Source organism: Formica exsecta, unplaced genomic scaffold, assembly GCF_003651465.1.
Source record: "Formica exsecta isolate Colony F162 unplaced genomic scaffold, ASM365146v1 scaffold15, whole genome shotgun sequence".
NCBI classification, from domain to species: Eukaryota; Metazoa; Arthropoda; class Insecta; order Hymenoptera; family Formicidae; genus Formica; species Formica exsecta.
The window spans coordinates 741,732-764,613 of record NW_021848825.1 but is presented as its reverse complement, the minus strand read 5'-3'; the positions used below and the strand labels follow the sequence as shown (position 1 = coordinate 764,613).

At 31.6% G+C, this 22,882-nt stretch overlaps 4 protein-coding genes across 7 annotated transcripts in view; 2 read left to right on the top strand and 2 right to left on the bottom strand.

Moving 5' to 3' along the window:
- Nucleotides 1-2,190: 2,190 nt before the first annotated feature.
- Nucleotides 2,191-4,728, bottom strand: LOC115232823 (E3 ubiquitin-protein ligase RFWD3-like). The gene is made up of 3 exons (XM_029802934.1): nt 4,308-4,728; nt 3,967-4,098; nt 2,191-3,878 (listed from the first exon to the last, which is right to left on the bottom strand). Exons 1-3 carry the CDS (start codon nt 4,315-4,317, stop codon nt 2,401-2,403), a joined length of 1,620 nt encoding a protein of 539 aa, XP_029658794.1. The 5' UTR covers nt 4,318-4,728; the 3' UTR covers nt 2,191-2,400.
- A 125-nt stretch (nt 4,729-4,853) lies between these two features.
- On the top strand, nt 4,854-12,153 carry LOC115232825 (putative leucine-rich repeat-containing protein DDB_G0290503). 2 transcript variants are annotated; one of them, XM_029802936.1, is made up of 20 exons: nt 4,854-4,956; nt 5,464-5,841; nt 6,037-6,176; nt 6,252-6,607; nt 6,732-6,868; nt 6,952-7,056; nt 7,208-7,362; nt 7,432-7,608; nt 8,342-8,667; nt 8,815-9,002; nt 9,333-9,554; nt 9,805-9,840; nt 9,914-10,130; nt 10,218-10,366; nt 10,470-10,571; nt 10,662-10,871; nt 10,940-11,122; nt 11,178-11,327; nt 11,411-11,601; nt 11,897-12,153. In XM_029802936.1, exons 4-19 carry the CDS (start codon nt 6,256-6,258, stop codon nt 11,597-11,599), a joined length of 2,898 nt encoding a protein of 965 aa, XP_029658796.1. In that variant the 5' UTR covers nt 4,854-4,956; nt 5,464-5,841; nt 6,037-6,176; nt 6,252-6,255; the 3' UTR covers nt 11,600-11,601; nt 11,897-12,153. The 2 variants fall into 2 exon arrangements, with proteins under 2 accessions (XP_029658796.1, XP_029658795.1); XM_029802935.1 differs by having other exon boundaries at nt 11,411-12,153.
- Nucleotides 11,670-17,112, bottom strand: LOC115232860 (MATH and LRR domain-containing protein PFE0570w-like). Its single transcript, XM_029803006.1, has 7 exons — nt 17,051-17,112; nt 16,145-16,523; nt 13,633-15,902; nt 12,734-13,519; nt 12,438-12,655; nt 12,153-12,217; nt 11,670-11,692 (listed from the first exon to the last, which is right to left on the bottom strand). The coding sequence occupies exons 2-7, from the start codon at nt 16,512-16,514 to the stop codon at nt 11,670-11,672; spliced, it is 3,732 nt and encodes a 1,243-aa protein (XP_029658866.1). The 5' UTR covers nt 16,515-16,523; nt 17,051-17,112.
- A 174-nt stretch (nt 17,113-17,286) lies between these two features.
- LOC115232839 (ubiquitin-related modifier 1) overlaps nt 17,287-22,882 on the top strand; it is a 162,889-nt gene continuing 157,293 nt past the window's right edge. For 2 of the 3 annotated variants that reach the window (XR_003883663.1, XM_029802975.1), the window contains exons 1-5: nt 17,287-17,459; nt 17,572-17,636; nt 17,705-17,786; nt 19,113-19,161; nt 21,769-21,840. Coding sequence is in view for 2 of the 3 variants with exons in the window: in XM_029802975.1 (XP_029658835.1) it covers nt 17,416-17,459; nt 17,572-17,636; nt 17,705-17,786; nt 19,113-19,161; nt 21,769-21,837 (309 nt within the window). In the remaining variant the exon portion in view is untranslated. Of the gene's footprint in view, nt 17,460-17,571; nt 17,637-17,704; nt 17,787-19,112; nt 19,162-21,768; nt 22,484-22,882 lie in introns of those variants that run through there. The other variant, XM_029802974.1, reaches the window with a different exon arrangement.

Sequence of the window (22,882 nt, the reverse complement as noted above, 5' to 3'; positions counted from 1 at the left end):
CTGTTAAATATAACATGTGAGATATCAAATTTAAAATAATATATTTTTAATTTCCTGTATATATACATAAGAAATCACAATATGTCACAAATTTGATATAAATGCATATTATTTCTTTCATGTATTGTCAAATTTTTGTTTTATCAGCTTTCAATGTTCTACATTATCTTGAAATCTTGTATCTATATAAATTTTGATTTTGCATTAAGGATATTGAATTTTCAGTAAAATAAAATTTTAATATACGTATTCTCATGATACTGGATATCAAATGTGTAATTAGATATTTTGATTGCAACTTTTATAATTTATGTTTAATATCAATAATGTGCAAATTTTGCTGATAAGATGCATATTTACATTCTTAATGCAGAGAACATATTTTATCAGAAATAATGTATTGTTTTTCATTTTTTAAAATATAGGATACACGTTTGGATATATATTAATCACAATTTTACAATATTATTAAATCCTTTTTTATGTGTATGTGAAAAAAAAACATTTTTTATTTGAGATAGAAAAATCTATAATTTGAGCAAAAACTCAATTGTATATTATTGAGGTAGTATATGACTTGTAAAAAGATTCACTTAATCGCTTTGATGTTAATATCTTACATTTGTACATTTCTGGTGTGGCTTATATGAGATGGTGAAATTGTCTATTACATCACAGATATATACATGTTTGCGGGTACATATACTCTATCATTCTTTTTATATTCGTATCATGCAGTGTACATTCCAGATTCAGACATAAATGGCATTTATTTATCACAATCTTTGTTAAATTTTATATTACAAAACTTAAAAAAGCAAAAGATTGAAAAAGATTTAAATAAAGTAGCATATTGTGTGTGTTTCTGATCTTTATATTTAATAAAAAATAGATTTAATTTGATAACTAATTTGTAAAAAATCATAAAACAAGAAGAACAGCGTAACTAAGATGAAGAAGAAAAGTTAATTAGCTCATTATTTGTATAATAATGTATATGATGCAGAAATGCATAGTTTTTTGTACAATCAAATGTTAAATCATGTGTGTTATACTAGGAACGGATAAAAATTTAATCATATTTTTTCGCTAATTTGTTGTATTAATTTTCACATAGACTGTTTAGAAATCATAGGTATCAGTCGATTATATAAAGACTGTTTTGCTCTGTATCTTTTTTTTTTTTTTTTGTAAGTATTCAGCTCATAGAATATGATTCTACGTATGAGTTTATGGATGAAATCCGATTTCACCCTTTTTGATGTTTTAATCGCTGTAATGTTCAATATAATGAAAAAATAAATAGTTCTTTTTCATTGTTCTCACTGGATTAGTCTCTTCATACATAGAGAGATCTCCTTTTATTGTATATATATATTTCTGAAAAATATTATTGGAAGAATTTTCTTTTGCTCTAGTTTCATAATCAATATAATAATTTCTCTCCTATTGATATTTTCTTTGTGCGAGATCAATGTGCAATTTTTACATTCCTCTATTATCATTTAATATAATTATATAAAATATCTCAGAGTTTCGAGGAGTTGAGAACATGGATTTTTCTAAAAATTCTTTATACATAGTTTATATATATATATAAAATGGTATATAAAAATAATTCTGTATAAAGTTGCCTTGCCACTGCACAGTTTTTAGTTCCCGAATTACTAAAAATATTTTTTCTGCTAAAAACATTGTTAAACTTAATCTTGAATACACAAATATGACTTAATATTGTACACAAAAACGGAATAAATTAATAGAATATATAATGAATCTAGTTTTATTGTTGGATAGAACATGCATGCAAAAATTTTTTGTGAAAAAAACTTCTTTTCTGATTATATTGTTTTAAAATTATATTACCATTTTTGCAGCACATATTTAATTTTAAAATCTTACACATATTTAGTATATATAACTCTCTAATAAATAAATATTTTTAATATAAAATATAATTTATACATATAATTTATAAGAAAAATTTTAGAAATTATTAAGCATAATATATATTCTTAAATTATAAAAACATAAATCTAACAATTAATAATTTTGTGTGGTTAATCTGAAAATTTTTAGAATTATAAGTATCTCTCTCTCTACATATTTTATAAAATTATATCAAATCAAAACAAAGAATTACAAATATAATATGATAGAACGTATTATGGAAATAATAAAAAATTATAGTTGTGAATAAATTTTAGATATATATTTGTCTTTTTAATCAATTAAAGAGTTTTTGTATATATAATATTAATACAGTACAAAAAAAGGAAGTATGTTTAACAAATCAGTCTGTCTTAATATTATACGAAAAGACATAATTGTCTCTCGCGCAAAGTATCACACGCAGCAAGTGGCAAGAGGGGATTATATATTATTTTGTATATTTGTACTTTATGTTAATTGTCCATAATTATATAGTCTAAGCCTTTTTGCAGAAAGTGTTGCTAAAAATAAATAATTGCTAGCTTCAAATGAACATAAATCCAAAACAGCATCTGATACAGGAAGACTATGCAATTGTTTGCCGCTTGCTGTACTCCATAATGATATATTACTACTTGATTCTATATGTGCCGCAACTAACGTATCATTTTCTGCATATAAGTGACATGGTCGAGATAAAAGATGTTGAGAATTACCAGCTTGGAATGTATGTACAGCATTACACATAATTACTTCTTCATTAGATAAATTTTTTTCAATAGTACACACTACATGTCTTGCATGTGGTTGCCTAGCATTAGGACGAGACGATATAAGATAATGATGATTTCTCTCGTCATAACGTACTGAAACAAAGGGACCTTCTAAAAATACCTGCTTGGGTAAATATATAGAGTCTTTAATTTCATATGCATAACATGTATGAAAACGACACGCTATAAATCCACCCCTACTAATACCGCTACCAGGATTTGGTAGTACTGTTGCCATTGATACAACTGGCGACCTGTCACCATAACCATCTAAGACACTAACAGCACCAGAAGTTTGTCTGATATCAAATTGAGTAATGGATCCATTCTGTGCACCGGTTAGGAAAATGTGTGGATTATCACCCGACCAACAACAACTCCAAAGTTGATGTTCTGTTTGATACGTGTGCACTGTCATATTATTTTGGATATCCATTAGCTTTGCACATTTATCAAAACCAACACTCAGAAGAAGCATTTGTTGCGTAGGATGAAAAGTTACATCTCTTATGGCCTGAGTGTGTAAGAAAATAAATTGCCGTAAATGGAAATATTCACAATCAATCTTCCTTATGCCATATCCATTGAACAGTACATTTGTTGATTTCTGAGAAACGGCCAAAAATTTGTGCCATGGATTAAAATCTAAGACACGACATCCACCCTCTTTACAGATCTCTATAGATCGTTCTAGATGAAACTTTTTAGTAGAGGGACTCAAAGTATTTTGATTTATATGAACATCCATCTCCGATTGTTGACTTTCCAGTTCAGAAATGCGTTTTTTCATGGAAGCCATTTGCTGATCAAATACTTTCAGACGGATATCATACTGTGATAATTCCATCTGTATACGGTTTTTTTCAGCTGATACATGAAGTAATTCTTTCTTCAGTTTGTCATATTCTGCAGTATCTAGCGCTGTCAGTTTTTTTGCATATAACATTCTAATATGTTTTACTGAAGCTTTCTTGTTGCATTGTGGACAACGACGATTTGTACTATTACAAGAATATTGTAGCCATCTTAGAATACAACTATGTCCAAACAAATGTCCACAGCGTAAACAACATAAACGATGTTCCCCTGAGCTAGTCCATTGCTCCATGCAAATTGGGCATGCTTGATCAGAGTCAATATCCGAGACATCCAAATTTTGGTCTACTGTATTTGCTATGAATTTAATTATATTTAAATGAAAATATAAATATATATATCTAACAATTATTACTTTCATAATATGATTATCATTCAAACGTACTTGATTGTGAACTGTTAGTTGGAACATCATTTTTATTATTATCTTGCACATTATCTTCATTATAAGAAACATGTTCATTTTCATGTTCATCCTCTGCAGTTTGTTGCTCTTCTATTTGCATTGTATTTTCGTCTATAATAAAAAAATAATGTTATCAGAATTTAAGTGGAGTTTGATTCTAAACAAAAAATATTAAACATGGAAAAAGAGAGAGAGAAAGAGATGACTTGCGTTTTTAAATTATATAATTATTAGTTACGTATATAATTATTAATCTATAAACATATCCATTCTTATTCCATTTATATATATATTATTAATATATTATTTATCTTACTTACTGTTTTCCATAACCTTTATCTTATAATCGAGATTGATGGCACAAACATCGACAGAAGAATGAGCCGGTCGTAAAATATTTATGTAGGCAAGGATGGTAAATCAAATTAATTAATTATAATTAATTTTCTTTATTTTAAGATTATGTTCTCCTTAATCTCTATTCTAATGGCACATCACAGCGCATTGGCTATATACCTATTCCATTTTAACTGACAATGCGCGTGTTCTATATGAATGAAAGTATATACTTGACTTCGTGAATTTAATGGCACTGGACGACATAGAATCTCGAATGATTTTTCAATAGTAATTTTTATATCGGATTTTTTGTAAAAAGCTATCTTATTGCGAAAAGAACGTGGAAAATGAGATATATACTGCATTTCGATAGAAAACGGGAACTTCAAAAGAATACCTTATTTGTTTTTACGTACTATTATACATCGCATGTATATATACCTACGAATTTTTTATCGATTTATTATTGAAATAATATTACTGATATAAATTTACTTAATTGCTTGAAAGAGAGAGAGAGAGAGAGAGAGAGAGAAAGATATCATCATCAAGTATATATCCTGGAGTAAAATAAAAATAGTTGACGTACGCATTGCATATTCAGTGAAAAGAATTCCGAAATATTTTGAAGTGAGTAAAATATATAATGACATTACATGATATATTTAATTTCTTTTTATATTTAATATATTATATATTTTACAATCTTTCTTTTTGATAAAGTCACGCAAAAATACTTTCAAATATATTCAAATAATTATCTTTCTCTCGGATGCAATTTGACAATATAATAATATGTAACTTCATCACGGGAAATACCGAAGAATTTGTAGGTTGCTCGCACTATACATACAATATTATATTATATTTTGAGGTCGACCAAAGAACGATTTTAATACGAAGGTAAAAATATGAAGGTAAAATTAATGTTATTGAATAAAATATTTACGTGTTTTCTTTTTTTACATATAAAAATATGTGATTATTCTTGAAAATCTGTATACATGGTGCCTTATCTCAAAATGTATCAAACCTCTTATGATATATATCTTACAACATATTTAGGATATTCCAGCAACTCTATTTAAAGAGTATGATGATATAAAATAATTAAATATATAAAATTTTCTATTGCAGAAACCACGGCCGCATACAAAAAGCCACTCCCCTTCACAAAAATATTCCTATACGCACGAACATTTTCCGATTAGGGCGAGAAGCATTTATGATTCGAAGGGGCGAAATTCTAAACGGAGCTACTCAAAACTTCAGCAAAACAATAAATGTTATGGCACTACGTCGTGTTTGAAAGAGGATGCGTTTGGTTCGCTGGAATCTCTTTTCGATCTAAAAAAATCTTTGGATTTGCGCGATGTGTATCCATTAGCGTCCAATATCTGTAAAGAAAAATTATTCAAAGTTTCTAATACCACAAAATCAGAACCTCTTATAGAAACGCTATTTTTGCAATCTTTCTCGCAACAGACAAATCCTGACTCTTATATTTTCAAACCGGTAATATGTTATTATATCATAAAAAAAAAAAATTGCTTTCAATCTTTAAATATTCGATTATTTTATATTTCTGTTGAGGAAGAATTAATTTTACATCGGCTAAAGAATGTATATATATCATTAAAGAATAATAAAATAGAGATGAGATGTGCTTGTATGCTTCGCGTAATAAAATAAGATTAACAATCTTTTCAGTATAAAGAATATGAGACAACAAAAGAAGAGAATGTAAAAAATCAGATAAAAGCAAGTGAAAAATTTCAGACAAAAATATCGAAATCTGTGCGGAAATTACAGCAAAACGATTTAATTTACAACCAACAAAATAATTCAATGTAACAATTTATTTATTCCCGTAGCATTTTTATATCCAATCAATTAATATTCTAAGATAATAATGTATCTAGCAGAAATATGGCCGAAAATGAAATAGTAGACAACGAAATATCAGAAGAGCAATTTGAAAAGGAAAAGGAATCAGTAGCTATCGCAGACGAAGCACCTATTACAACAACAGATCTTACCAAAGATAAAAATGAAAATAAAAATGAAGATAAAAATGAAGATATAAATAAAGATATAAATGAAGATAAAAATGAAGATAAAAATGAAGATATAAATGAAGATAAAAATGGAGATAAAAATGAAGATAAAAATGAAGATAAAAATAAAGACGAAAGTGAAGACAAAGACAAAGGCAGAGTTGAAGAAGATAAGACTGATAACAAAGACGAAGATGAAGATAAAATTAATGAGAAGATTGAAGGTAAAAGCGATTTGAGAAAAAAATTCTTATCTTATTTTAATCCATCGAAAAATATATATTTTAATTGTTTGGAATAGAAATATATACATCTAATACAAAATAATAAAATTTAATGAATTTGCAGATAATCAGATACCAATAATCAGCTCGCCTTTTTTAACTGATGATATAATTACAGAACTAAAAGAAATGGATGAGAGATGTATTATATTAGCAAAGGAGATCCAAAATTTAAAACTTGAAGTTCTCGAGTTATCAAATGTACAATATTTCATTGTTATATATTTAATATAAAAGATTATATTAATTAATAATATTTATAATTCATTCTCTTAAATTTACAGAAACCCGAACTAACAGAGGAAGATACATTAATAATTCAAGAGAAGCAAGATATCCTCATGTCAAAAGTAGCTGAACTCGAACAGCTGACACAAAAACTTGAAAAAGTATTATAAAAATATATGTAGTATAATTTTGATAAAAATTATTTTACACATAATTGTATTTTTGCGATAAGTTGGCGCAAAACATGATTCTGTAATAATCTTTGTAGTGAAATAAGATAAAAGTGTAACATAATGGATATACATATTACAGGCGCGAGAAAAAGTAGAACAAATTGAGGATTCAAGCGGCGAAATAGAAAAAGTTATAGAGGAAGTTAAGAAAGATAAAATAGACATAGAACCGCTAAAAAAAATTCCGGAGGAAGATCGCTTTGAATTACCGCAAATAGAATATCCCGAAGATAAGTAAGTTAAAAACGCTATTAATTAATCGTGAGATATTTTCTATCATGTATTTTTGTCGCGTGGAATCAGGCTGCCAAGAGTAATTGTTTGCGGCTATACGGAAGATGTGCTTCCAAAAATTGTCATAGCAGATGGCGAGCGAAAAGGGAGAGAAAAGTGTTTTGAAAAATTAACTGGAAAACTAACAGAATCTTTAACAATGCAAGAAAAGTTGGTTAAGGAAAATGCACAACTGGAAGGTGGAAAGTATGCTCATTTTTTGTATATCATAAAGTCTACACGAATATAAAAAAAAATGGATTATACTTCGCATGTGAAAAAAAGATCGTATCTACACTTATACAAAATTCATATCTATAAATAGAACTATAGATATTTACTATAGATAAAAAGATAGAAATAGTTTAATATTTGATTATATCGGGTAATTTTATAGTAATGTACATATGTGTAGAAAAATTTTTTTACTTGAATCTTAGATGAAAACCTACATATTGAAAAACAAACAAATTTACATTTAGAATTGAATATAATTTAAGATAATTATATATTTAAAAATAAAATTAAAATAAGAACAATTTTCCCGATCAATCTTTTCAGAAAAAGTATTTTTCTAAAAACTTTTATAGAAACACAGTTTATAACAAATTTTTTTAATACTCGATAGTTTTATTCATGTGGCGAACAATGCAACGAATAGTAGAAAGTCGAAAAAATGTTTGAAAGTTATACCGTTCCCTCGGCGACGATTTCACGATGTTTTCAGATATTGAAGCATGTCAATTATATGTCACTCATACGTAACCCGATATACTGATCTCATAACAATGAATTAAATGTGCAATTTGATGATTATTTTATTCTTAAAGAAAAATTTTATAACATTTTGATTAAATACTTTTTATTCCCGTCCGACTTTAAAGTAAAGCAGACGGAAGATCACGACTATATATGGAAAGCCGTGTTTTTCCGTAAACAGGTACAAGCTAGAAGAAGCCTTGCTGGAAAAAGATACAGCCCTCGAGTGTTTACAGAGGAAGGTATGCGCTCTGCAAGCAGAAATGCGTATAATTGTCAAAGAGAATACGGAGTTGAGCCGTCAGTTGGCCACTTTGAATCAGTTAGTGATTAGACCTACCTGCTGTTACACCTGCCCAGGTGTTGCTTCGTCTCCTCCATCGACGCCGTTGTCGTTACCACCCCGTCCGCATGTCAGTACGCAACCTCGGGACGACATTTACTGCCGATGCAAATATTGCCTTCAGTTCATTGATACTCTATCACCGACTACGGAAACCGCATGCAGTAAGACAGCGTATAACTATCGAATACATGTAGTTTGTCAGTTGAGAAATAATTCGATATAGAAGCCGAGATAGTCTATAATTATGTTAGAAAGTTTGCGAAGGTTCTTGATAAATTCTTCCAGTAATCTGAGTATTTAATCTGTAGATTCACCAAGGCTTACAGGAGGTGGCTCGAGAACGGAGGATCGTTATTTCGTAGATAACAACCCCTTGCAAAACGTGGAGATGTGTTCTCGCGGTCCGGCTATTGTTAGACCATCGTTTCCTCGGGGAATGTGCCCTGCAGAATTGGAAGATAAACTCGCTACTTACGGTTCTAGCACTAAACAACTGGTAAATCTTAAGAATTGTATAAATAACTATGATTTTTTTCAGGATAGTAAGTCAAGAACGATCTGAGAAAAGTAATAGAAAATTTATTTTTTTTTTAAACGCTATTTAAACATTTTTTATAAAAGATAATTATCGTACTTCTAGAGATATATTTTCTATTTCTTTCTTTTATAATTTAAATATATTCTCTTGTAGCCCTGTTCACGTATCAGTTGCATAGGATAGTAAAATATATATAATATATATTCTATAGTAATGTTTACCGTATAAAAAAAAATTAATCGAGAAAATCTAGAGATACGATATCACTTCATTTTATAACTTTTTTAGGAACAACAGTTAGGCAGTATGGAGACTGAGGTACGCAATATGCAAATGGAATTAGCGAACGTGCAACGGGAGCGGCAACAACTGGAACAACAACGAAAATTGCTCAAATGCACTGGACCTTGTGCACCATGCGCTTGTTGTCCACTTCCACCCTCGACGTGTGTGACACCCACACCAGGACTTCCATTAAAAGGATCTGCTGTGCCTCCCGCTCAGATACCTGTACAGTTCTCCGATTTTTTTTTATTTATATTCTTTAAGCGATTCTCGTGTTTCGAACAATACAAGTTTCTACACACATTTCATTTTGTTGATATATTTCTATAATTTATATCCTACGACTATATAGTTTGCATAAGTAAAAGCCATGAGATTTCATTATCTTTCGTTTTTTTTTTCATCTCATCATACGAATGGATAATAAAAATTTATTAGATAGCAAGCAAAGTAATACATTTTTTATCGAATGTAGACGACTGCAATTGATTCCGGTACAAACGCCGCCATGGTAAGGACCTAATGGAAAGAAAATTTAATTGAACATTTTGAATAAAGTCACAATAGAATATCTATAATCATAGGGCACTCAACAATTACGCGATCTTCGCGAACAATACGCTCGACTTCAGGATGATTATAAGAACAAATTATGCGAGGTATCATGTATGAGAACAGAAGCAGAGAAGTTCAAACAGGATACGCGCGATGCAAAGGAGGAGAAAGAACGAATGGAGATAAAACTGATAGATGCCCAAGAACGACTGAAGCTTCTAGAAACAGAAAAAGGAAAATTTGAGGGTAATATTTTTTCTTTTATAGAAGGAGTCTACCTTTTTTTAAATTTTATTTTAAATGTATAAAATGCAAATATTATTTTCGAAACAGGTCAAAAGGAACAACTTATCGAACAGGAACAGGCTTTAATGGTGGCGAAACAACGCTTTCGTGAAGCGCAGGATGAGTTAGAGGAACTTCGTTCTTTGATTCAAGATCAAGCTGCTCAACTGGAGGATTATCGCAATAAATATTTGCAAGTCGGTGTTGTTATCCTTGCGATTTACCAGCTAAATTTTATCCGACTTAATTACTTTCGAGCAAAACAATTTTATAAAATTGAAATCAATCTAATCAAAATAGGCCCAGCAACAAGTTGAAGAACAGCGTCGACAACTAGATCTTATGGAAATGGATAATGCGCGAATGAATGAAAATGTTACTTTGGAAATTGGACGGGTTAAAGTATGTTAAACATTAATATTATTGGAATTTGTTTGAAATCATTTAGAACGAAATTCTCATTCTATATATAAATGTATGTCAACGTGATAGAATCAATTTCAAGAAAAATTAGCCGAACTTGCACCATTACCCGATATCTTGAAACAAATGCAAATAAAGATGCAGGAAGCGCAACAGATGCGCTTAGGCGCCGAACGCAATTGCGAGGATTTGTCGCGGGAATTGCTAGGATGCAAGGATAAGATTCAAACTTTGCAAAATCAGTTGGACGCGTTGCGCACTGAGCATCAGGCACTTCAGGTTGTAATTTATCAGCTTAATAAAAAAATTCAGTATTTTTAATGATAAATGATCAATCGCTTATATAGGATGAAAGAGAACAAGAATCCGCTAAATTCGAAGAAGTGGAAAAAAAGTGTAGCGAATTGCGACATGAAAATGAGAGAATAAAAAACACATTGGCGCGATTTGAGGAACACGAAGCACAGTTACAAAAACGCATCGACGAGAAAATGCATGAGAACACGCAATTATCGTCAATGTTGGAGCAGGTATGTTACATGTATTTATCTCGTGATGAAGAATTGAATTTCCTTTTGATTTAAGATAAGAGAGGATTCTGCTCGGCAAGTAGCGAGAACGAAGGAGCGATGCGAAACTATGCGAAGATCGATGCAAGGTCAGATCGCTGAAATGGAAAGACAATTAGCACAATGTAGAGCAACGGCGCGCGCTGCTCAACGTGATAGAGATGAGGTAACGGTTGCCGTTACGAGATAAAAATTTTAACAGGAGCAATGATATATTTATCACAACCTGCTTTTCGTTAACGTATATAGATCAGACAAAAGATGCAGAGTCAAATAAATAATTTGAACGAGGCGTTTAAACACGCGCAAGGCCGCATAAAATCCTTACAAGGTCACGTAAATTACCTCAAGACTTCTTACAGTAATATTTTTCTCGGCCAAGGAGAAACACCGACAAGTGCTTTGCCAGGAGACGATTCCTGTGATTGCAACTATTAAACGTGTATACACATATAACTTTTGAATAATAATTATATATTTTTGTTTAACATAACGAAATTAAAGTATGCTATTTGCTCATAGCATACAAATCTTGTGCAAATATATTCTAAATAATGACATTCTAATAAACAATTGACAAGATTGATTGATAATTGTTATACCATCATCATTTTTATAAATATATATGTAAATTATGAACGGTATATAAAATATAAAAAGTAAAGTCAAGATCTATGTATATTCACTATATAGTAATTGTCGATTTAATTACTTCAATGTGCATTTATTTTACAGATTAATTTTTGGATATAGAAAATACTATATAAATGGATATAACGAAGCATTAAGTCATTAAAAACTTTAACGAAAATTGGCATGCATTATTGTTAGAGATGTACATATTGAATGTACATATTGAATGAACGTTCCTTTTTCATTACATATGTATTTTTATTTAACAAACTTTGACTATATTTATAAGCATTGGAGTAGAAGAACGTGGCATGTGAGTACTGTAATAATTGATTAAAGAAAAAAAGCTGAAAAAAACTTTCCATTTCTACTCGAAATTCTTCCAGCTGAGATTCAATCCGCTGTGCATAAGCATGGCAGCATCTGTAAACCAATTTAAAACGATCCTAATAATAACTTAAGTATTTTATGTGTGTATATTAATTTTTATGAAAGCACAAAATACCAAATTTTTGCTAACAAAAATTGATTATAAATTTTATGAATAATAATGCTACATATTCACATATTGCTATATATAAATCTGCAAAATTGCATATAGATTGCAGAAATTGTTGGGGAATATTTGTGTACAAAAACACACCTTCCAACAGGTTGTCCTGGGTTTGAACATGATGGTTCCGGAGATGTACATGGCGAAATTTTGATTTGTGAAGGACCACTCGTTAAACAAGATTCCTTCTTGTGAATACAACTTTTATTACTATTAGATGGATTGGAATTGTAACAATCTCCGCATCCTCGCAAAAGATCCATTAAAATTCCTCGTACCTTTTTCCCAGTTAACCTTCGTCGTCTCGTCTATGAAAGAAGAAAATATATGTTAGTTATAATCGTAAATCCTTATAAAATATTGAAATAGAATTATCTGCAATTTACCTCTGGTGTTTCACTACATTGTTTTAATGCTATCAACGGTTGTTCTTCATGTACATTAGGAGAAAGATGATTACATGATTCGTTATACTCTCGATCTGTATTCATTGATAATGGCTCGCATGTACAAGTTCCTTTCAACGTATTACAATATTTATGACTCTCTTGACAAGTTTCTCCTGGATCATGTAGTGTGTCATGACATACCGTGTGACATTTACATGTAGGTTCTTCTGTAGCAGGATTAATATTTTTATGTAAATGCTTGTTAGGTTCTAAGTTTCTTGAAAAACTTCGGCGATGTTCCTTGGTGCTTAATTTTTCTTTGCTACGATTAAAATTATCTTCAAACTTCTGTTTTTCTTTATGTAAGGAACAATTCTGCTCTAACATGTCTACATTATGAATGCAACAGGAATGTAATTTCTCTTGGCTACGTGTTTGTTTATATGTTAGCCATTCTTTACGATCTTTTGACAATTCACAATTTTCACAAGAAGAAACACATGCGTTTGGGCTAAGTAGATTGTCCACATAGTTTTTATCTGTTGAACAGGACGCTTTTGCCATATTAAACGAAGGTGAATGTGCACATGAAAAATTAGATACAGCTGAAGAGAGGTCAAATGCAGGGGGAGTTTTGCATTTTTTACTTGTTGAACATACTAAATTACTGCCATTAAATCTGGTATGTGGTGTCTTTTGCCAGCAGTGATACTTCTTATCATCTATCCCTTTAGTCGATGTTTCTATTTCATTTTCAGTTTCAGCTGTAGATTCTTGGCTGATCTGCAAAATACATTTTAGAATAAATATGAGATACAAGAATATCTTAGAATATATGTGTATATCTTCTAAAATAATTTTATAAATTATATAATATAATTTATAAAGTTACTTACTTCTTTGCCCCAAATGTTGATTGTTCCATTTATTTCAGACATTCTTACTTCTATATTACCAACTATGTATGGACCACCTTCTCGTCTTTTTTCATTAACAGTCTTATCTTTTGTAGGTTCTTTTGCTATGATTAGAAAACTATGATCTTTACTATTTTCATTTTCGTGATATACAAAGCATTTCACATTATCCTCTTGATCATCAGCATTTTCCGTTATGTTTTCTGTCATAGAAGTAGTTTCTAATTGGCTTGTGTTGATATTAGATGAATTTTCCTGTGATTCCACTTTCTCATTTACTGAATTGCATGGATGTTTGAACTGTGAGTCATTGTGCATATCATTTAATTTTAGGTGTGATTCTGCAGTAGTTTGGGAAGCTTTGCAAGATAGAGAATTAGATGGTTCAAGAATATCCGCAATCTTCCTTTTCTTAGAGCTAGATGGTCGACAACTACCATTGACGATTTGACATCTACCATCATCATTTTGCAGCTCTAACATTGTATTCTCACTTAATCTTCTCTTTGAATTTTGTACTAGAGGACTTTCTAATTTTGTTTTCCCTTGTGTAATATTTGAAAGAGTTTGTAAAATTCGAGACGAAGTAATAAACGTGCGAGACAGTGAACGTGTTGTTTTTGCTGGTGTACCATTGGTCAACACTATACTATCATCAGAATGTAATGCTTTTACTACTTCAGGTGGTTTCATAGATATCGATAAATTAGCACTGTCACTCCACTCTATAGAGCTTAGTGTTGAGGCGACACTACTACCTAATATTTTATTGTTAGATTGCTTTATGTGTGTCGATTCTGTTTCCTTATGGTATTTTTCAGGTGCAGTGTCAATATCTGTTTGAATTGATATTTGGTGTTTCTCAGGTGTGATGTCAATATCATCTGTTTGAACTGATGCAACTTTCTGTTCTTTAGCTACATATTTTGCTAAAGATACACTCAGCTGTTCTATCGTGCCTTTCAATAATAAATTCTCGATAACTTGTTCTCGAAATGCGTTAAACAACCTTTCTTTTTTCTGAATTACGTCACCTAATTGATCTTTTAATGCGGTAATTTCCAAAGTATCTGGAGCTGTCTTACTAAATTCATTTACTTTATCTGAGTTTATTTGCTCGTTATTATTTTTGGCTTCATCTGCCATTGTCTTAATGCTCTTAATATTCTCAATTTTTAAGGAACAAGTTGTATCATGATTATCTATGGACACATCCATCAGTTCTGCATTATTGTATGTTTCAGATTGATTATGTTCTTGCTCAGTAACATTTGAATTCTTATTTAGATTAATTTTTTGACTAGAATTAGAAATGCCATGCTTAAACTCCTCACAACTTAATGTACGCAAATTGAAAAGTACTGTTGGTTCTTCTTGATGATCATTTGAGACAAGAGATGGTTGCATGGCATTCGCATAATGTGAGACTTCCTCATCAGAAAAATTAAGCTTTAATTGTTTATCTTCAATTGTTCCATTCTGTTTTTGCATTTTATCTAGAATGTTTACAGAATTTCTCTCATTCTGTGTAGATTCTTCCTGTATTGATTCTAAATAATTTTTATTATCTTGACCATTTAATATTATTGGAGAAGTACTGTAAGTTATTTTATCTCCCTCACACGCTTCTGCAATTTCCAATTCTTTAATTGTTCTTTTCGCATAATCCTTTATTGTCTTGTTGGTTATTGTAGGCTTTATCTCTTTTATATCGCTGTTCTTATGATTAGTGTTACTTTTACTATGGTTTGTATCTTCCTGATTTTGCTTCATATGTTTTTCCACAGAACGTCTATTTTGTTCTTTTATATCTTTAATATAGAGTTTGACTTTGCTTTGTACATGATCATACCTTTCTAACGTTGGTTGCTTTCCATACAACACGGGATATATTTCAGGATCTATTTTTACCAATTGTTTATATGGAGTATATTGCCTATGTGAATATCTTCTTTGAATATATTCCATTTTCTTCTTGGACATATTCAAGTCTTGAAGAGAAAGGCTCTTTTCTTTGTCACGATTTTTTATTCTTCTATTTAAGAGAAAATCATCGGATCTTCCATCGTAATGTAATTCAAAATTATCATCAAAGGTACCATCATCATTGCTATATATTTGTCGAAAATCTTTTTCATCATCTTTTTCATTTTCGTCATCCTCATCATCATCTTCTTCATCCATTAAATGCCTCATGTTATTTGGATCTTCTGAATCCATATCGTTGTCAAGCTCCAAATTCTCCATATCTATATATAGGCAATACAATAATTATAATTATATATTAAATATGTATATATACATACACATATATACATTTATATAACATTAATGATTATATTATATCATAACTTTATAAAAATATTAAGTTCAAAAAGTATATAATTTTACACTGATGTTTCAAATATACAGAATATTAGCTATTTATTTGATAATGTAATATATGCTAAGATAAGCTGATTTAATCCTGTCATTCTACATATTAATTTACCATCACTATCACCATATTCATCTTCGTCATCTTCATCATTGTAAGGATGCTGATCGGTATCTTCTTCGGATGACAAAACATACACGCTGCTTGCTGCTTGATCGTCACTAGGATAAGGACTTGGACTACAATCTTCCTCCATCTCCTGGGACATATTCTCCTGCTGCTTCGCGTTAATGACGTCTGAGTCGTCGCGTCTCGAGGTGCTGGAGACGCTGATATACGTCGGCATCTCCTCGTCCTCCAGCATGGCCATCTCTGTTCGATTCATCAATTTCACCTCGCTCTTGGACGAATCGTTAGGTAAATCCTCCATCGCCTTAGTCTCTGCCTCGTTGTCGTCGGGCGGGTGTTCGCTGTTCTCCGACATCGTGGAAAGCTACGAATGAAGGAATATCACAGATATCTTAACAACCACAGAGAACTCAACACAATCACGATGATATTTATTCCCGATCGATTCATATGCCGGACCGGCGAGTTTACATGGCGCGTACGATGGAAAAGACACTTTCATCAGCCGCCATTACACGGAACACTCTAGGTGATATATCTTTCTCATAATATAACACGAGAGACAAATTGCATCAACGATTATTCTATATTGTATCCGCGAATAACGTTCGAATGCTCTTACATTTAAGGCGAGCTGCAAGTGGCACAGATTTGTATACTAGATGAAGTTTTTCAATACCGAGCCATAATCTTCGAAAGATTAATGACCTGCATATCGCAGGACTGTACGTACGATACAAAAACCAAGTGATCGCATTTTACGAGTTTGTTTGTCATTTTCACGCCGATAATCGATAAATCCCTAAATCAGCATCGTTTGAACAAATTTATAGTCTAATTCTCGGACGACATAATTTTATTTCTATGCGCATTACGTGAAAAATATCTCACCGCGAATACATATCGAGATTAACGCCACTGTCGCGCATGCGCATGCCGACAAATGTAGAAAATCGCACGAAAACCCTTTTCTGATTTTGTTTTATTGCAACAATCGATCCTGCCTTAACATACATATATACATGTATGATTGAGAATTCGTAGCGCATGTTTATTCTCTTTTTTTTTTTTTTTTTTTTTTTTTTTTTTTTTTTTTTTAATTCTACATTGACGATCCCGTAAACGCGCGGAGCACGCAATAAACAGTGGAAACGTCGGCGTGACGTTCACCGCGTCGAAAGCGCCGATCATTGTTGGAACACGCTGCAAACGTGCGCGCGGAAATCTGATTCTAACCTCGAGAGTATCTTTCGACGATGTCTTCGAGCGTCGCTGGACTATCTCTCATCGTTGAATTTGGGTAAGATGAAAAGAATGATGAAGGTTGAAAAGATGACGTCTATATAAATATATATGTATCTTATCACCGTCGAAAAACGAAACGATAAATCACCGCCATCCTATGTTTGCAGGGGTGGGGCGGAATTACTATTCGACAAGAAAAAGAGACACGAGCTGGACTTACCTGGAAATGAATGTAAGTACGCCGCGTTGAACAGATGCGCGATCTAATCTATCCTCCGTTAATGATATGAAAATCCGCAGGGACCTTGAAACGATTGCTGTTCTGGTTACGAGATAACCTCCTGACGGAGCGGCCGGAGCTCTTCATGCAAGGTGATACGGTGTAAGTTTACCCTCTCGATTATATATCCTCGTGTTCGTTATATCCGTTCGAGCTTCCGACATCCCCGTTGACGAGCTCGTGATATCGCAATGTGATTATTCGCAGCCACGTACGTACTACGCATGTAGTAGATACTTTGTGACTCGATCCGCCAAATCAACCGATATCGTGAACTAAAATGGCGACCTAGTTGTTTATTCTCGATAAGACCATGGATAAGATAGATGTCGACACTATGGCCGTGTTCTAAAATTCACTGCCAGAGAGATAGAACAGAGTATGTCCTTTTCTACGTGCACCTCGGCTCCCACTCCTCAACACTCGGTCTAGATATACTATGTCTATGCTATGAACTATAGATTTCTAGTATTGGCAGTGAATTTTGGAACACAACCTATATTTAATTTGCAAGTTTATTTGGTATAGAGTAGCGCTTGATCGACCAATCAGGACTGCGTTCCGATATTAACTGCCAGTACTGAAAACGTATAGTTTACGTCACGTACACTATAGATTTTCAGTACTGGCAGAGAATATCGGGACGCAACCTAGAGGGAGCAAGATTTCTTCGTCCTGATTGGTCACCCGAACGCTACTGTACCGGATGAGTAGATTTTCGAACTCAGTCAACGAGGGAAAACGGAAGAGTTTGTATTTGAGCAGCGTTGATGTTATTTGCTTCTCGTACGAAAAACGCAATAATGTTGTCTCAAGTTGAGAAGATCAGTCAGTCGTATTTAGCATCAAATGTGGACATAAATATGGTAAACACAAAGTTATTAAATGTAAGAAATTTTTTATTCTTGTACTGCTGACTGATCATATTCGTCGAAATGTTTCTGTATATTTTATCTCAATCTGTGTATGATGGCCATAACATTCAAGAATAATATAAATAAGAGAGAAGAAAAGAAAGTTCATGAGAAATATATAGGCGGACATCGGCAAAGCTAAGCATTAACGTCATTAAAGTGTTCGAAAAATAATAGTATAATGGACATTGTAAAGTACTGTAATTGCGCGTATCGATGGCGTGAAGTGCGATCACATCAATAGTGACGTATGCGTGACGTATCGATCAGCCATATTGAAATTTCGCATTCGTCGTTATGTTTCGCGCGGTAAAGGATCGCTGGAGTTTGTTCGCTTCTTGTTTCGTTAACTTTCGTCCGTTTCATTAATTTTTGTCCGTTTCGTTAACTTTCCGTAATTGGGAGAGAGAGCGTTAATGCGAAATTCGTAAGTTTTTAATATACAATACGCGTTAGCTAGCTCTGTAGGAAAATTGCGTAACTCGATTTAAGAAGTTTATCTTGTTTGTTGTAGGAGGCCGGGTATTCTGATTCTGGTAAACGACGCCGACTGGGAATTGTTGGTGAGTGTTTGTTGTATTTCTGTTGAATATTTTCACGAACAAAAATGTTTGTAAGAGACGATAAGAAAACTTATACAATATTATCGTAAATCTTGAAATATTTGACCAAAAAAATCTCGTGTAATATATATGTATATTATATGTATAGTTATCTTTTTTAAATCATAGGATGTTTTTAACCACACTTCTTTGAATTTGGAATAAACGTTTTTTTTTTTAATGAAAATGTCTACAAAAGTAACTGTTTGATATGAAAATTAATATGAAATAAAATTGATATGAAAATATTTTTTTTATATAAAAATCGAAGAACATTATTTTTTAATTATTATTACTACTTAATATTTATTTATAATTTAATTTATTATATGTTATCTATGTATTAATTAATTAAGAAATTAATTTTTTTACATTTTTTACAAACGGGATACATGAAAGTTATTGCAATATTTAATATAGAGAGAATCATCAACTTTTATGTTGCATATATATAAATTATAAATAATCATAAAATAACGTTACTATAAGGGACATAGAATAAATCAAAAATTATTTACTTGTTAGACTTTTTATATATTTATATATATATAATAATCGTTGTTGAAAAAATTCTTAAATTTATTTTAGCATTTGCGTTTTTTATTGTAAAATTAAGCAGTCTTGATTTATTTACAACCTTATTATTATTTAATATTATTATTTAAACTTTTGATTACAGACGAGTTTTTATGTATGGATTTTAAAAGTATATTAGAGTTATTATAACTTCATTTTTCTGAAGGAAATTTTTCAAATACAGATTTAAATACCTAGCGAGAATGACAGACGGATTTAAATTCGAAAAGGATTTGAATAGACTATTCAGCTATGCGATTCTTAAGTCGTCATACTGGTACGAAAAGTTAATGCACCATGTTCGGCGAACGGATCTTTGAAAGAGACGATATTTATATTCTCAGATTTTTCTAGAATTATTAAAAATATATTAATAGAGAAAAAATACACATGTTTAAATGTTAACATATTTAAAGAGCGACATTTATTTATATATGTGCGACGTGTTTGTTTAAAATTTCATATAAGCTTGCTTGCGTAAATGATCGAGTGGTTTTAATATTTATTTTGTTTATATAATTTTCTGTGCTTCATCACTTCTCTTTTACATCACATGTTTAAAAAAGAAATTATAATTGCGAAATCATATGGTAAAACTACCTATCTTTGTTTACTTTTTTCAACACAGAGTTAACATTTTAATTGATGTTTTTTGCTGAGTAAGAGCTCTTTCTGAATTTTTATTTTTATGAACAAAGTCAATCTTTGTGTTGACTTTGATTATTTGTAACTTTTGATTAAAACACAATTTTTTTAGACCGAACGATTAAACGATTAGTTTACTTATTTTTGAACAGAATTAAAAAGTAATAAATATTGAATCAAAATGGTTTCCGAAAAAAGGATACATAGAAATTCGAAAACATAATTTTATAGGAGAGCATTTTTCAAATATTTTAACACCATTCTTATACATATATAACATTTTTTAAGTATTTAGATATATCCAAAAATTATATAGCTAAATTAAAAAACAAAAAAAAAATCTTTTTTTTTTTAGATAAAAAGAATTTTATATTTATTTTTAAGTGCATTTTCTTTTTTAAAATCACAATAAAGAGCAAACACTAAAATCAGAAGATATGATTTGATTTTAAAATATAATTTAGATATTGTTGAAAGCTAGCATAAGACTGGAAAAATTGCTAAAGAGAAGAAAAATACATAAAAGACGTGCATAATAAGTACATAAATATCGAAGCTGGAGCTTTTAAAGTTGGGCTTTACGGTTAATAAAACCAAGAATTCGATTGCGGTTTGCGAGTGCCGAGAGATTGCCGAGCGGCGGTTTAAAATATTAATCTCAAAGACGCGAAGAAGTGCACGGTGCGGAGGCGGACGACACCCCTCGTCGCGCAATATTTCTTTCCCCGCGCCAACCTTCCCGACAGTAGGTAGGTGACGCACGGCCTGTTCCTGGCGTCTGACAAACGGGATATCCCGTGACCGGTTTTTACAAACGGCATAATCGGCCTGTCGACCGTCGCCGCCGCTGTCGCTTACGCGGTAGATACGCAGGGTGCGGGATAACGGAACGACTCCGGACGCTGAAAGGGCGCAAATGACCTCGGTTTGCCACACCCACGGGGAGAATTATCATTTTAAATTTGTAAATGTACACGTCGCGGATATTAGGAGGAGAGAGACGCGTTTCTCTCGCGCTCGAGCGAGAAGATGCTGCGACGTCGGGGAGCGTCGGAACGAGGGATAAGATGATGGCTCCGGCCATTATTATGATAATACCGCCGCTTCTTCGTGAAGCTCTTCGGCTTTTGCGTTTCCGCGTCTTTTCGCTCTGGCCATCTTCTCAAGATGCACGTATAGTATACATGTCATCTGCCTGTCCCCTTCCGCCGCTTCTTTTACCACTCTCATCTTCTCTCTTTCTCCCTGTAACATAGTTGCGCTCTAGATGAATTTTGCAGCGAGTTTTGATCATGTTTCATACGCTCTTGATTGTGATTAGAAATATAAAAAATATAATTCTTTCAGGGTGAAGGCGATTATAAACTGTGTCCACGGGACAGGGTGCTCTTCATCTCGACACTGCATGGAGGGTAGAAGGTACAAATTTCCAATATATTGAGAATCGACGAGGATAAATGCGATCCATCCGAATATCATGGATTTTTTTTACATAATATATGTATAAAGAATTTTATATGTATTTCAGATCGTCATTGAAAAGAAAAGTTTTTTTTTCGCAGAATATTCTTCTGTGATCAGTTTCAGATGATTATGATATAGATTATTAAAAAAATACAATTGTTTTATCTTGCAATGATTCGACTATTAAAATCAATATTGATTTTTCAATTGGCTGATTTTTTGAAATTTGGCTTAGATATTTTTAATGACATTAATTTATAAATTATTATGATCTGAATGCATAATAAATGAACAAACATGTCGTGTACATAATAAATTGAAATTTTTACATTGCACCAATTAATAGTCACGTATACAATTTGATTTTATTTTCGTTCACGTGTGGATTGCATATCTCCTTTGTTGGTTTCCATTTTATAAAAAGGTATAATATGATATAAAGCGAGGTATTCATTCGAATATTCTGTTTATGACATCGTATATGATATAATAATTCGATGGATATTTAATTAGAGGCAAATTCGTCCAAACTTGAAAAAAAATTTGTTTTTGATAAATTGGGAAGCTTTGTAGAAGAATAAAAAATTTTTTGTATATATATTTTATTGCATAAAATATTTGAATTCTATGAAATTATTTTTATCAACAATTATTATCTTTTTACTAGGACATTTTAGCCAATTTTGAAAAATCTGCAATAATATTGTCGTACTACCCTTTGAAACCAATCATCCTCTTCCTAATTTCCTAGCTGTGAATGCAATTTGATAACAATGCATACCTCTTACATATATTATAGACTTGAATAGCTTTATGCATATTGCGTCACAATTGCATAACAACGCGCGATAATGTGCGGCTCTTTTTCGTTGAAGCGAAAAACTTCAGTGATGGAAAATCGATAAAAAAATTTTGTCGCAAGATCTGTGAAATCGCCTAATTATGTATTATAACGGCAAATATATTTGATATCTCTAGGACTGTCAGAAATATGACA